The 15,124-nt window shown below is 56.7% G+C and overlaps 1 protein-coding gene across 1 annotated transcript in view; it reads left to right on the forward strand.

Moving 5' to 3' along the window:
- Nucleotides 1–13,437: 13,437 nt before the first annotated feature.
- The window catches only part of LINGO3 (leucine rich repeat and Ig domain containing 3), a 2,364-nt gene continuing 677 nt past the window's right edge, over nt 13,438–15,124 (forward strand). Inside the window, exon 1 of the mRNA XM_023733312.1 lies at nt 13,438–15,123. Within this exon, the coding sequence (XP_023589080.1) occupies nt 13,877–15,123 (1,247 nt within the window). The 5' untranslated portion in view covers nt 13,438–13,876. The remainder of the gene's footprint in view (nt 15,124) is intronic.

Raw genomic sequence — 15,124 nt, forward strand, 5'->3', positions numbered from 1 at the left:
GGCAGCTCAGTTGGTCCGGGCGGCCCCGCGCCGCAGCCGCGCCGTGTCCCCGCGGAGCCATCCGGTGAGTGATCAGCGGGCCGCGGGGGAGGGCGCAGGTGCCAGCGGGTTCCGCGCTTTTCCCGCGCCCTCCAGCCCGCGTCCCTATCCGCGCCCCCATCCTTGGCCGGGGGAGGGGGCAGCGCCCCGCGCACCCCTTCCCGGGCGCATCGCTGGTCGCCAGGCCCCGAGCGCGCCCCCTGGAAACTTTGGGGGCCACCTCCCCACGCTGGGGGCCCCCGCCCCTCCCGGGGCACCGGGAATGGGGAGGCAGGTGAGGATTTCCCTGGGGCAGTGGGGGCGCGGGAATGGGGGGAAGGATGCATCCCCTTTCGTGGAGAATGGAGGGGGGACCGCTGACCCCACGCGTTCCTGGCCGCCCACAGCGGGGTCTGTCCCGTGTTGTGGGGGGATCGAGCTGCCCTATGGGTGAAGGGGGTGCTGGGGACAGCCCAGCCTGGCGGGGAGGGAGTTGGGGGTGCAAGGCCGAGCCCCTGCTCTGTGGGCCTGTGTCCAAACAGCTCCAAGGATGAGAGGCAGCTTCTCTCCACCCCGATACTGGGCCTGGGTGCCCCCTGGGCCTCAGGCACCTGGCTGGGGGAGGCCACAGAGCCCCATTCAACAAGTTGGGGGGTGCCTTGTGCCTCCCTCTGGGCGACAGGAAAAGACCGGGTTTTTACTTTGGAGGCCTCCTCATGACAGAGTTTCTCAACATGCACCTGGGGTGCTAAAGACACAAGTGCCCTGAGCCCCCCAAATCTGAGGACTCAGATCTTCTGGGGGGATGGGCCCCAGAACCTGTGTCTTTAGGAAGCAGCCCTGGTAAATCCATGTGTGCACAGTGACCGTCGAGAATCTCTTGCTTCTCGTGGGGGGGTGGGGGTGGGAACAGCAGAATGATGGGGGTTGGGGGCCTACTTTCAGGGACAGCTAGGCTGTGAGACCCAGAGCAGCCCAGGAGGGCTTCTTGGAGGAGACGTGGAGAATGTGGGGCCTGGAGCAACCCAGGGGGGCCTCCTGGCGGTGAGGAGAGTGTGAGGCCCAGAGCAACCCAGGAGGGCTTCCTGGAGAAGGTGGGGGAAGATGTGAGACCTGGAGCAGCTCAGGAGGGCTTCTTGGAGGAGGTGTGGAGAGTGTGAGGCCCAGAGCAACCCAGGAGGGCTCCCTGACGGAGGTGTGGAGAATGTGAGGCCTGGAGCAACCCAGGAGGGCTTCCTGGTGGGGGTGTGTAGGGTGTGAGGCCCAGAGCAACTCAGGAGGGCTTCCTGGTGGAGGTGTGTAGGGTGTGAGGCCTGGAGCAGCACAGGAGGGCTCCCTGGAGGCAGTGTGGAGAATGCAGCATGTGAGGTATGGGAGGAGGAGGACACAGGGTCTCTGAGTGTGGGTGAGGCAGGGTTGAGAGGAGGTTCAAGGAGTGGGGGACTGTCGTCAGGAGTCTGGGCGTGGGCAGGCTGCACTGCCTCACCCTGGTTCCCCTCTGGGCAGAAGCAGCAGCCAATCAAGGCAGGGTCCGCGCTAGGAAAGCCCGGGCTGAGCCCCTGGGTGACGTGGGGTGACAGGAAGGGACTGTCCCAGCAGTGGGATGGGTGCTCCGAAGTCCACACTCAGCCCTCTCACCCTGCTGTTCCGTCCCCGACCTAGCTGATGACTCCCGGCAAATGACCCGCCCTCTCTGAGCTGCAGTTTCCTGGTGTTTAAAAGGGACATGCCCACAGGACTGTCCCACACAGGGTTAAACGAGGCATCACATCCCCAGCACGGTGCTGTGCTGGCATGAACACCAGGCAGTCATCCTTACCATTGCTGTTAGTACACCAGCTTTCCTTGGCCCCGCCTGGCCTCAGTGTTCCCATCTGCAGAATGGGGGTGGCAATGCCTGTCCACCCCCAGATTAGGTCAGGGATCTGTAGGTGTCTTGCTGAGTGGGAATATAAAGCAGATCTGGAGTGGCAGTTTGATTTCTCTTCCCACGATGCCGTCTTCTTGGGCACCCCTGACTCACCCCCTAGTCACCAGGTAGAACCTCCTGGAGAACTCTGCGAACAGAGCTTAACCCCAGGTGGGCCCGAGTGAGCCGCCCACCGCCACGTGTCAATCCCAGGTCTCGGAAGAGTGCCGTCTGTCCCCCAGTAGGGGGCTGGGATTTAGTGGAAGGGAGCTGGCGTTGGACCAGTTCAGTTGCTGCCCCTGCTCAGCTGAGCTGGGGGCCACTCTGACCCTCAGTCTTCTCTCCAAAATGGGCTTCATCATTCGCACCCTCGGGGCTGGGCCAGTGGGGGAGCAGCCGAGGTATAGTAGGTGCTGAGAAAGTGGGCCCAGATCCAAGGCCCCATCGACAGAGGGCAGCTGACAGCCCCCAGGCACAGACTGGCATAGAAAGTCCGTCAGCAGGCCCCCAGCCCCCAACAGGGTTAGCGGGGGCCTCACAGCAGACGGAAGATAATTAGGGCTTAATGAATTGTCACGGATGAAAACCCAGGAGGGCCCGGATCTAGGACGGAGGATGCCCCATACCTGGGGGCCAGGCAGCGTGTCCCCAAAAAGTGAGCCTTGGAGGGTCGGGTGCTGCATGGGGCTGGGCCCCGCTTGCCATGCCCGTCTTAGAAGTGTGAATAGGGGACCCTTCGAAGGCCCTCCAAGACCACGCTTCCCTTGCTCCTCCTGCCCCAGATTGTGGGCGTTGGGGGGGCTGGAGATTTAGAGCATGGTGGGTGGGCTGGGAGCCTGCTGGGTGCAGTGGGGCTGCAGGGGGCCGCAGGGGGCTGCAGGGGAGCTGCAGGGGACCGTAGGAGGCCGCAGGGGGGCTGTAGGGGGCTGGTTGCAGGGCGCCAGCTGCCAAGCTCTCCAGCATCTAGCTCCCTGCTCCCGCCCTCCCTGTGGGTTCAGCTGCTGCCCTCAGGGGAGCCCGCTCATCTCCTGCCCTCAAAGGGGACAGGAGGATGTGGCAGATGTGACCTGCGCCCCGAGAGAAAACTCCCCCTCAGACTAGCGGAGGCAGATGGAAGGGCCCAGGCGGCCAGGGGTGGAGGCAGCGAGCGACCCCCCTGGCCAGAGCTGAAGGGGGCCGGGAAGACCCCAGCCACTCTCTCCCTCCTCCTTGGATTAAGAGCTTTCTGGCAAATTAGTCCAGGAAGCTAAAGGGGAAGGCAGCTAGGGGCCTCGGGGAAGAGGCCCCATTTCCCGGGCCCTGTCATGCTGGACAGATCCTGGTGGTGCAGTGGTTAAGAGCTCGGCTACTAACCAAAAAGTCGGCAGTTCAAATCAGCCAGCTGCTTCTTGGAAGCCCTATGGGGAAGATCTGCTCTGTCCTATGAGGTCACTATGAGTCAGACTCGGCTCGGCAAGGGGTCTCCTAGGTGGGTCCCTGCACTTGGGCTGATGCTGATGTCAGACCCCCTGCGGGACTCAGCCCCTTCTATGCTAGTCTTCCGGCCCCGGGAAGCAGGCTGGAAGCTCCCAGAATGGGAGCTCCCACCTTCTCTTGGAGACCGCACAGCCCCCTCCCGTGCTGGCTTCCTGTGGCCGTAACAAGCCCCCACTACTCAGTGGCTCAGAGCAACACACGTTCACGACCTCACACTTCTGGGGTCAGGAGTCTGACATGGGTCTCATGGGACCGAAATCAGCTGGCTCCTTCCGGAGGCCCCAGGGGAGACCCATCTCTGGCCTTTTCCAGCTTCTAGAGGCCCCACGTTCCTTGGCCCGTGGCCCCTTCCTGCGTCTTCAGAGGCAGCAGCGAGCATCTGCCAGTCTCTCTCTCTCTGCTTCTGTCCTCACATCTCCTCCTCTGACTCTGTCCCTCCTGCCTCCTTCGGATAAGAAGCCTTGTGACTCCTTTGAGGAGTCCCTGGGTGGTGCAAATGATTAATGTGCTCACTGCTGATCGAAAGGTTGGAGGTTCAAGTTCCACCCAGAGGTGCCTCAGAAGAAAGGCTTGGTGATCTACTTCTGAAAAATCAGCCTTTGAAAACCCTTTGGAGCCCAGTTCTGCTCTGACACACGGGGGGCCACTGAGTCGGATTCGACTCCATGGCAACTGGTAGGGCTTGGCGATGGGGGAGAATGGGGGTGATGGCTAACGGGTATGGGTTTCTTTTTGGGGTGATGAAAATGTTCTGAAATTAGATAATGGTGATGGTTGCTCAACTCTGTGAATGTACTAAAATCCACTGAATTATGTATTTTAAATGGGAAACAATCCGCCCCGTGATGGCTGGGAAATTGAGACCTGGTGTGGTCGGGCGGGCGCTGTGTACATGTGGGCCGGCCCCCACCTGCGGGGACCACGGCCGCCCCTGCAGTGAGCCTGGCGCCCTGCCTTTGTGGCTCACCCTGCATCGTAATGAGCCTCCATCCTTGAAACATATGTCGTCTGTCCTCGGGGTCATACTGCATTCACTGAGTGCGCCCCGGGCCCCTGCGCCAGGCGCTGGACACATCCGAGGCCGCAGCCCGAGTGGGGCAGATGGCGGCCCTGGCCTTGAGGGACGGCCCCTGGGTGGGGAGAGGAGGCAGGGAGGTGGGACTAGGACCAGCCCCTGCTCCAGCTTTGTGTCCGAGGATGGTGGCTCACCGCAGGCCCCATGGCTGTGGTGTGGGAACCAGTCGGTGACCCGCCAGGGGCCCACTGTCCCCTCCCTGCCACGTTTCTCTCCGGAGCTGAGATTACCAACAGCTGTGCCACCTGCTTATTTTATTGTCCCCCATGCCAGAATGTGGGCTTCTTAAGGACAGGGAATTTTTGGCCTCATAATGCACTTGGCTGCTCACAAAAAGGCTGGAGGTTCGAATCTACCCAGAGGCGCCTCGGAAGAAAGGTCTGGTGATCTTCTTCCAAAAACTCAACCACTGAAAACCCTCTGGAGCTCAGTTCCGCTCTGATGTACGTGGGGTCACCAGGAGTCGGGGGCAGCTTGACAGCAACTGGTTTGGTTCTTGTTTACAAACTCCCGGCATTTGGGACTGTGCCTGAGTGAGCGAGCGAGCGAGTGAAGCAAAGATGCAGAGAAGCCCGGGACCCGGCATACAGGAAGTGCTTGATAAATGTTAGGTAGAGGCGTGGTTGAGTCTCTCATTTCGTCTCTGAGCCTCAGTTTCCCCATCTGACAAATGGGCCTCTGGGGTCTGATCCAGAAAGCACTTAGCACAGGCCTGGGATTCCTGAAGCACTCAACCCCCCTTGGTGAATTTTATCTACAACACGCCCTTGGGCATGAGCATTCCCACGGCAGGACCCCGGGGGTGATGTGGGGCCCAGCCCCAAGTCTAATGCAGCCTCAGAGCAGGAAGGGGGGTCCCCAGGGCCGGGACCGAGGACACCCTCCTGCCCATCCCTGTGGCCCGCACTCCTGTGGACTGGGTGGGGCCTTGCTGACTCGGAGCCTTCCATGAAGGGGCTGCCCACGTGGCTGGGAGGCGGAGACGCTGGTCCACCAAGGGTGGCTGCAGGGCCTCGCAGCTCTGCCCGGTGGCATGGGGTAGGCTCCTGGGTCCCCAGGGCAGGTAGGAGCCAGGGTCCCACGGAAACAGACTTTCCCCCAATCCAGCCCCAGGAGAGCTGGAAGGAACAGAGGATATGGGGTCCCGGATTCAAGTTCCATCAGGGACAGAATGCGAGAAGGTGCAGGACCAAAGTACCCCCATTGGGGACCAGAATCAGGGCCCCCTCACCCCCCAGCACCCTGGCCTCTGATCCCATGCTGAGGCCCAGGGCGCCAGAGTGAGAAACAGGCCCAGGGAGGGCCACTCACCTGCTCAGAGCCCCCAGCCCCTTATGGCCCGGGAATCTTGTCTGCAATCCCCCCGTGGCCCTCTGCCTGAGACCCGCCTCCAGCGTGATTCCCAGCTTCCCAGCCCTGGCCAGTGTTGGGGAAACTGAGGCTCAGAGAGGCCACATGAGTGCCTGGGGCCACGGGGCAATTGAATGGGGGTCCTGGCGGCAGAGTTGAGCCCCCCTTTTCCCTTCCAGGGACCAGACTGTCCCTCCCCGAGTTGGTGAGGCGACCAGACCCCGGGAGGGGGTGATCAGGAGCTTCAGCCCAGCCGCACGCTGCCCTCCTTCAGCGCCCCGTGGAGGAGATGACAGGGCCGGGCCATGGTTGGAGGTTAGAGTTGAAAAAGTGGGTCACAGCATGCGTGTCCCCTGCCAGGTGCTGAGGGATCAGCCGGCCTCTCATCCCTGGAGTAATTATAGGGCGAGAGCGCCAGCCACACCGAGGATTTGCCTCCAGCATTTTGACAAGCGAGGTCTAGAGAGGGCCCCCTTGTCATCACCAGCCCGCAGGACCGAACATCTGCTAGCTTTCTGAGACTGTATCACAGCCGCCGTGGCCCCAGGAGTCCCCACCTCCAGTGACTTGAGAACTGCCTGCCTGATCTTATCCACGTTCTGTGGGAAGGATTTTTTTAAACAGTATTTTATTTTATTATTGCTGAAAATACGCACAGCGAGACCCGCTCCCATCACACCGTTTCTGGACACACTGACCAGTGACATCGGTTACATCCCTCACATTGTGTCAACCTTCTTGCTCCTCTGTCCTGGTTGTTTCACTCCCATTGACTTAGACTCCCTGCCCCCAACCTTGTCGTCTGTGCTTGAGGATAGCTGTGGATGATCTGGTCACATATAGACAGTTCTTTAAAAGCCCGTGCTCAGGGGTGACCCTCTTTATCCTTTGAGCTAAACTGTTACTTAGTTTAAAAGTGGCTTCAGGGGACAGTTTTGATTCAAGGTTTAAAGAGCAACTCAGGGCTGTGGTCTCGGGGACTCCTCCAGCCTCAGGAGGCCCAGGAAGTCTGGATTCTTGAAGAATTTGAGGTTCTGTTCCACATTTTTCTCCTCACTGGGGTCCGTCTGTGTGTCCCCGAGCGGAACGTTCGGTAGTTGCAGCCGGGGACGGTCTAGCTCAGGTCTCAAGATGGAGGAGGGAGTGGTTCAGGGAGACAGTCCTGCGGTCAGGTCCCTTCTCTGGTTCTTGGGCTTCTTTCTTTCTCTTTTGTTCAGGACAAATAAAGACCAGTAGTTGTATGGAAGACGGCCACTTGTAGCTTTTAAGACCCAGGCGCTACGCATCATACCGGGAGGTAGCACAGAAACTTTGAGAACTATATTATGCCAATTGACTGGGTTGTTGTGGGAACAATTTTTTTTTAAATTCTTTCCAACTTTTAAAAAAAAAGAAAAAACTTCTGTTTTCCTCTCTCGGACACCAGCATCCACCCCTCCTCTCGCTCACTCGGCGTCGTCCCTGGCCTCCTGGCTGGACGCTGGACGCGCCAAGCCTGGGCCCCCCTCCCAGCCTTTGCCCCTGCTGTACTCCTGCCTGGACCACCCTCCCCAACTCCAGAGCATAGCTCCCTTTGCCAAAAGCTCTCCCAGGTCTTTGCACAAACACCCCTGTTGTGGATTGAATTGTGCCCCTCCTAAAAAATAAGTGTTGAAATCCTAACCCTTGTACCTGTAAAAGGAGTCCCAGGGTGACTCACGTGGTGAGCATGCTCGGCTGCTAACCGAAGGGTTGGAGGTTTGAGTCCACCCAGAGGCGCCTCAGAAGAAAGACCTGCTGATCCCCTCCCGAAAAATCAGCCACTGGAAACCCCATGGAGCGCACTCCTACTCTGACACACGTGGGGTCACTGTGAGTTGGAGTTGACTCAATGGCAGCTGATTTTTTTGGTAACTGTAAACAGAACCCTATTTGGAAATAGGGGATTTTCTTTTGTTATGTTAACAAGGTAGTGCCAGCATAGGATGAGTCCTAAGCCTGATCCCTTTTGAGTTATATAAAGAACAGAATAGACAGAGACACACACGGGGGAAGACAGATGTCACACGAGGATCGTCTACAGGCCCAGGTACCAGGTAACCTCCGGGGCTCCCGACAAGGAAGGAATCCACATGGCCGAGACCCTGATTTATGATTTTAGCCTCCAAAACCGTGAAACCAGAAACTTCTGTTCTTTAAAGCCACCGACTTGTGGTATGGGAGGCCTGGTGGCACAGTGGTTTAGAGAGTTCGGCGGCTAATCAAAAGGTCAGCAGTTCGAATCCACCAGTCGCTCCTTGGAAACCCTGTGGGGCAGTTGTACTCTGTCCTGTAGGGTTGCTCTGAGTCAGAACCAACTTGACGGCCACGGATTTGTTTTTTTGGTTTGACTTGTGGTATCTGGGTTACAGCAGCAGTAGGAAACCAGTGAGTTAAAAAATTCCGATCCCTGTCACACCACCCACCATCTTGCCCTGGACTTGTTTTTCCCCTCTTATCCCCGCCAGACTCAGGGGAGGCATATTTATTTACCTCCTGTATTGTCCGTTAGCTTCAGGAAGGCTACTGTCTTTGTTTTATTCCCTGCTGTGTCCCGGAACCAGGAAAATGCCTGGCACACTGTTGTGCCCCCCACAGACTCTGTTGAAGTCCTAACCCCGGTAGCTGTGAACGCGACCTTGTTTGGAAACAGCGTTTTTGAAGATGGTGTCAGTTAAGCTACCAGTACCAGTAGCCGTGGAGTTGACTCCGACTCATGGCGCCCCCACGTGTGTCAGAGAAGAACTATGCTCCACAGGGTTGTCAATGGCTGAGTTTTCAGGAGTAGATCACCACGCCTTTCTTCTGAGGCGCCTCTGGGTGGACTCGAACCTGCAACCTTTCGGTCAGCAGCTGAGCGTGTTCACTGTTGGCACCACCCATGGCCTCCCATCAATTAAGTTACCAGGAGCAGGGTGGTGTCTTGGTCATCTAGTGCTGCTCTAACAAATACCACAAGTGGATGGCTTTAACAAAGAGAAATTTATTCTCTCAGTCCAGTAGGCTATAAGTCCAGATTCAGGGCGTCAGCTCCAGGGGAAGGCTTTCTCTGTCTGTCGGCTCTGGAGGAAGGTGTTTGTCAGTCTTCCCTTGGTCTGGGAGCATCTTGGTGCAGGAACCTCAGGTCTAAAGGACGCGCTCTGCTCCTGGCACTGCTTTCTTGGTGGTAGGAGGTCCCCCTGTCTCTCTGCTTGCTTCTCTCTTTTATATCTCAAAAGAGATTGGCTTAAAACACTATCTGATCTTGTAATCTCATCAATATAACCTCTGCTAATCCATCTTATCACATCATATTGATAGAATTTACAACACACAGGGAAATCACATCAGATGACACTTTGGTAGACAATCACACAATACTGGGAATCATGACCTAGCCAAGTTGGCAGAGCTCAATCCATGACAAGTGGTGTCCTCAGAAAAGAGAGAGAGGCAAGGCGGCCGTGTGAAGGCGGAGGCAGAGATGGGAACGCCAAGGACTTCTGGCAGCCACCAGAAGCCGGAAGAGACAAGGAGGGATCCTCCCCTAGAACCTTCGGCGGGAGCAGCGCCCTCCCGCACCTTGATTTCGGACTTGCAGCCTCCGGAACTGTGAGAGTGCATTTCTGTTCTTACAAGCCACCCAGTGCGTGGTACCTTGGCACAATAAAAAACGCCAAGCCAAACCCATTGCCGTCAAGGCCATTCCGACTCTTAGCGACGCTATAGGACAGAGTAGAACTGCCCCATAGGGCTTCCAAGGAGCGGCTGATAGATTCGGACTGCCAGCCTTTTGGTGAGCAGCTGAGCTCTTAACCACCGCGCCACCAGTGCGCCGTTGTTACGAGAGCTGTAGGAAACTACACACGGTCACTGCTGAATGACTGTGAGTGAGTGCAAGGAGGGGGCGCTACCAACGGTGAACCAGCTGACTCCTCAGCTCCCGCTCACGGCACCCCACGTGTGTCAGAGCAGAACCGTGCTCCATAGGGTTTTCTTTTTCTAATAATTTATTTTATTTTGCTGTTGTTGTTGAGGACACAGCAAAAACATACACCCATTCAGCTGTCTCTACGTGTACATTTCAGTGACATTGAAGACACTCTTCGAGCTGTTTCCGAGCTGTTCCCCCCATTAACATAAACTCACTGCCCCCCAAGCTTCCTATCTATCTTCCGAGTTACTGCTGTCAGTTTGATCCCATATAACCATCAGGTTTTCGATGGCTGATCTTTTGGAAGCAGATCGCCAGGACTTTCTCCCGAGGTGCCTCTGGGTGGACTTCCACCTCCAACCTTTCAGTTAGCAGCTCAGCGTGTAAACTATTTGTGCCACCCAGGGACTCCAGCATGTACAAAACCTCAAAAAAACTAAAACCCGTTGCCATCAAGTCGATTCCGACTCATAGCGACCCTATAGGGCAGAGTAGAACTGCCCCACAGGGTATCCAAGGCTGTAATCTTTGTGGAAGCAGAGATTGCCACGTCTTTCTCCCGAGGAGTGGCTGGTGGGTTCGAACCGCCGACCTTTCAGTTAGCATCTGAGCGCTTTAACCACTGCGCCACCAGAACACGTACAAAGTCTCCCCCAAATGGCATAAGATTTCTCGGTAGTGACAAGCAGGCAGTTACCTGGGGCTCCATGTGTTCATTTTCACCTGAAATCCTCGAAAGGGACGTGTAGCCCGTGAGGATGTGCGGCCCGTGTTGAAGCTGAAATGGGCCAGGGAGGGCTGGGGGACTGCCGGGGGGCTTCAGCTGCCAAGATGCCGAAAATAGCTGCCTGGCACAGGGGAGGCAGTGGAGCAGAAGGGACTGGGCAGCCGCCATCTAGCCACCAGCTGGCTGCTCACTCTCCCACCCCGGCCTCCTGGGTCTGGGCTGCTGCCAAGCAGAGTCGGGGTGCTGGGGGACCAGCAGCTAGGTGTCGTCCATGCCCCCTGGCCTCCAGGACCCTTCCCGCGGCCTCTCTGCCCTTCCTCCATTCACTGTACCACAGCCTCACCCCGGGGCCTTTGCACAGACTGTGCCTTTGCCCGGAACACCCTTCCCCAGGACCCCCATGGGTCACCCTTTGGGCCTCAGCTCAGATGCCACCTCCTCCCAGACACCTCCCACTCCTCCGAGCCCAGTCACCTTCCGTCCATCCATGCTGCTGCTCTTCAGAGCCCTACACTCCGCTGCTGGCTTTCTTAATATAATTTTAACATTTTATTGTGGTGAAAACATACCTAACAAAACATATGCCATCTCAACAATTTCCACGTGCAGTTCAGCGGCACTGGTTACATTCTTCAAGTTGTGCCACCTTAATGGCTATCCTTTCCTCTAAATCATTCCACCGCCATGAACAAAAGCTCACCTCGGGCTAAGCCCAAAACCCCGTCCCTCTCCCTCCCACCCCTTCACTGTTGGTGTTAGGTGCCCTCGAGTAGGTTCCGGCTCAGCCACCCCGGGTACTACAGAACGCAACACTGCCCGGTCCTGCGCCATCCTCACAATCGTTGTTATGTTTGAGCCCATTGTTGCAGCCACTGTGTCTGTCCATCTCCCTGAGGGTCTTCCTCTTGTTTGCTGACCCTCTACTTTACCAAGCATGATGTCCTTCTCCAGGGACTGGTCCCTCCTGATAACATGTCCAAAGTAAGTAAGACAGTCTCGCCATCCTTGCTTCTAAAGAGCGTTCTGGCTGTACTTCTTCCAAGACAGATTTGTTCGTTGTTCTGGCAGTCCATGGTGTACTCGCTATTCTTTGCCAACATCATAATTCAAAGGCATCAATGTAACTACGTTGTTAGTTGTTGTTTTAGGTGCCGTTGAGTTGGTTCTGACTCACAGCGACCCTTGTGTACAACAGAAGGAAACACTGCCCGGCCCTGCCCCATCCTCACCATCGTTGTTATGCTTGAGCCCATTGTTGCAATCACTGCGTCAGTCCATCTCGTTGAGGGTCTTCCTCTTTTTTGCTGACCCTCTACTTTACCAAGCATGATGTCCTTCTCCAGGGACTGGTCCCTCCTGATGACATGCCCAGTGTATGTGTGATGGAGTCTCACGATCCTCTCTTCTAAGGAGCATTCTGACTGTACTTCATCCAAGTCGGATTTGTTCTTTCTTCTGGCAGTCCATGGCACATTCAATATTCTTCACCAACACCATAATTCAAAGGCATCAATTCTTCTTCGGTCTTCTTTATTCATTGTCCAGCTTTCGCATGCATATGAGGTGATTGAAAATAGTATGGCTTGGGTCAGGCACACCTTAGTCCTCAAAGTGACATCTTTACTTTTTAACACAGGTAAACATCTTTCTGGTATTCTCTGCTTTCGCCAAGATCCATCTGACATCAGCAATGATATCCCTCTTTCCACATCCTCTTCGGAATCCAGCTTACATTTCTGGCAGTTCTGTCGAGGTACTGCTGCAATCATTTTTTAAATATCTTCAGCAAAATTTTACTCGTGTATGATTTAATGATATTGTTCGATAATTTCCGCATTCTGTTGGCTCACCTTTCTTTGGAAAGGCACAAATATGGATCTCTTCCAGGCAGTTGGCCAGGTAGCTGTCTTCCAAATTTCTTGGCAGAGATGAGTGAGCACTTCCAGCACAGCATCTGTTTGTTGAAAAATTTCAATTGGTGCGTCTGTCAATTCCTGGAGCCTTGTGTTTTGCCAATGCCTTCAGCGCAGCTTGGACTTCTTCCTTCATTATCATCAATTCTTGATCATATGCTGCCTCCTGAAATAGTTGAACATCAACCAGTTCTTTTTGGTGCAGTGACTGTGTATTCCTTCCATCTTCTTTTGATGCTTCCTGCATCATTCAATATTTTGCCCATAGAATCCTTGAGTATTGCAACTCAAAGCTTGAATTTTTCCTCAGTTCCTTCAGCTTGAGAAATGCTAAGCCTGTTCTTCCCTTTGGTTTTCTAACTCCAGTTCTTTGAACATTTCATTGTAATACTTTATTTTGTCTTCCCGAGCCACCCTTTGAAATCTGTTCGGCTCTTTTACTCTGTCATTTCTTCCCTTCGCTTTAGCTACTCGATGTAGTAATCACTAATCATCTTTGGCTTCTATATATTTGCTTATTTCATATAAATGAGATCGTACAGTATCTGTCCTCTTGCAACTGACTTCTTTCACTCAGCGTGATGTTTTCAAGGCGTATCCACATTGTGGCACGCAGCAGGACCTCCTTTCTGTTTATAACTGAGTAATATTCCATTGTATGGATGGGCCACATTGGTTTATCCGTTCAGCTTTTGATGGACACTTCGGTTGTTTCGACGTTTTGTCTGTTATGAATCCTTGCTTTGAACATGCGTGTACAGGTTACTGCGTAAATGGATGTCCTCATTCTCTTGGGCATATACCTAGGAGTGGAATGGCTGGGTCCATAGGTATTTGTGGTTCAGTGATAGAATTCTCACCTTCTCTGCAGAAGACATGGAGCCCTGGTGGCACAGCGGTTAAGCCCTCAGCTGTAACTGAAAGTTCAGTGGTTCGAACCTCCTAGCCGCTCTGCGGGAGAAGGATGTGGCTGTCTGCTTCTGTAGGCGCACAGCCTTGGGAACCCTACGGGGCAGTTGTGTCCTATCCTGTAGGGTTATTGTGAGTTGGAATCAACTCGATGGCGGTAGGTTTTGGGTTTTTATGGTCTGCAGGAGACCTGGGTTCAGTTCCCGCCCGATGTGCAGCCACCCCTCGTCTGTCAGTGGAGGCTTGCGTGTTGCTATGATGTTGAACAGGTTTCAGTGGAGCTTCTAGACTAAGATAGACTAGGAAGAAACGCCTGGTGATCAGCTTCTGAAAATCAGCCAGTGAAAACCCCATGGATCCCAGTGGTCCAATCCACAGCCGATCACGGGGATAGTGCAGGACCGAGCAGTGTTTCGCTGTGTTGTGCACGGGGTTGCTGTGAGTCAGGGGTCGACTTGAGGAGAAGAACAGGGTCCCGGGCTGGGGGTGGGACTCGGATCTCACACGGCCCCTCGCCCGCAGGTGCCCAGGAGGATGGTGGTGCGGCCCTAGGCCCAGGCTTCGCACCATGACCTGCTGGCTGCACGTCCTGAGCCTGCCCCTGCTGCTGCTGCCCGTGGCCCCGCCGCCGGCCGGGGGCTGCCCTGCCCGCTGTGAGTGCACCGCCCAGACGCGCTCGGTGGCCTGCCCGCGCCGCCGGCTGACCGCCGTGCCCGACGGCATCCCAGCGGAGACGCGTCTGCTGGAGCTCAGCCGGAACCGCATCCGCTGTCTGAACCCGGGCGACCTGGCCGCGCTGCCGCAGCTGGAGGAGCTGGACCTGAGCGACAACGTCATCGCGCACGTGGAGCCCGGCGCCTTTGACAACCTGCCGGGCCTGCGGGTCCTGCGGCTGCGTGGCAACCAGCTGAAGCTCATCCCGCCCGGCGTCTTCACGCGCCTGGGCAACCTCACGCTGCTGGACCTCAGCGACAACAAGCTGGTCATCCTGCTGGACTACGCCTTCCAGGACCTGCGCAGCCTCCAGCGGCTCGAGGTGGGTGACAACGACCTGGTCTTCATCTCCCGCCGGGCGTTCGCCGGGCTGCTGGCCCTGGAGGAGCTGACCCTGGAGCGTTGCAACCTCACGGCGCTGTCGGGCGAGTCGCTGGGCCACCTGCGGGGCCTGGGCACGCTGCGTCTGCGCCACCTAGCCATCGCCGCGCTGGAGGACCAGAACTTCCGGAGGCTTCCGGGGCTGCTGCACCTGGAGATCGACAACTGGCCGCTGCTGGAGGAGGTGGCGGCCGGCAGCCTGCAGGGCCTCAACCTGACCTCGCTGTCGGTCACGCACACCAACATCACTGCCGTGCCGGCAGCCGCGCTGAGCCACCAGGCCCACCTGACGTGCCTCAACCTCTCCTACAACCCCATCAGCACGGTGCCGCGCGGGTCCTTCCGCGACCTGGTCCGGCTGCGCGAGCTGCACCTGGCCGGGGCCCTGCTGGCCGTGGTGGAGCCCCAGGCCTTCCTGGGGCTGCGGCAGATCCGCCTGCTCAACCTCTCCAACAACCTGCTGTCCACGCTGGAGGAGTGCACCTTCCACTCCGTCAACACGCTGGAGACGCTCAGGGTGGACGGCAACCCGCTGGCCTGCGACTGCCGCCTGCTGTGGATCGTGCAGCGCCGCAAGACGCTCAACTTCGACGGGCGGCTGCCGGCCTGCGCCACGCCGGCCGAGGTCCGCGGGGACGCGCTGCGCGACCTGTCCGACTCGGCGCTGTTCGAGTACTTCGTGTGCCGGAAGCCCAAAATCCGCGAGCGGCGGCTGCAGCGC

The sequence above is a fragment of the Trichechus manatus genome, unplaced genomic scaffold, assembly GCF_000243295.1.
Source record: "Trichechus manatus latirostris isolate Lorelei unplaced genomic scaffold, TriManLat1.0 scaffold00057, whole genome shotgun sequence".
NCBI lineage: Eukaryota > Metazoa > Chordata > Mammalia > Sirenia > Trichechidae > Trichechus > Trichechus manatus.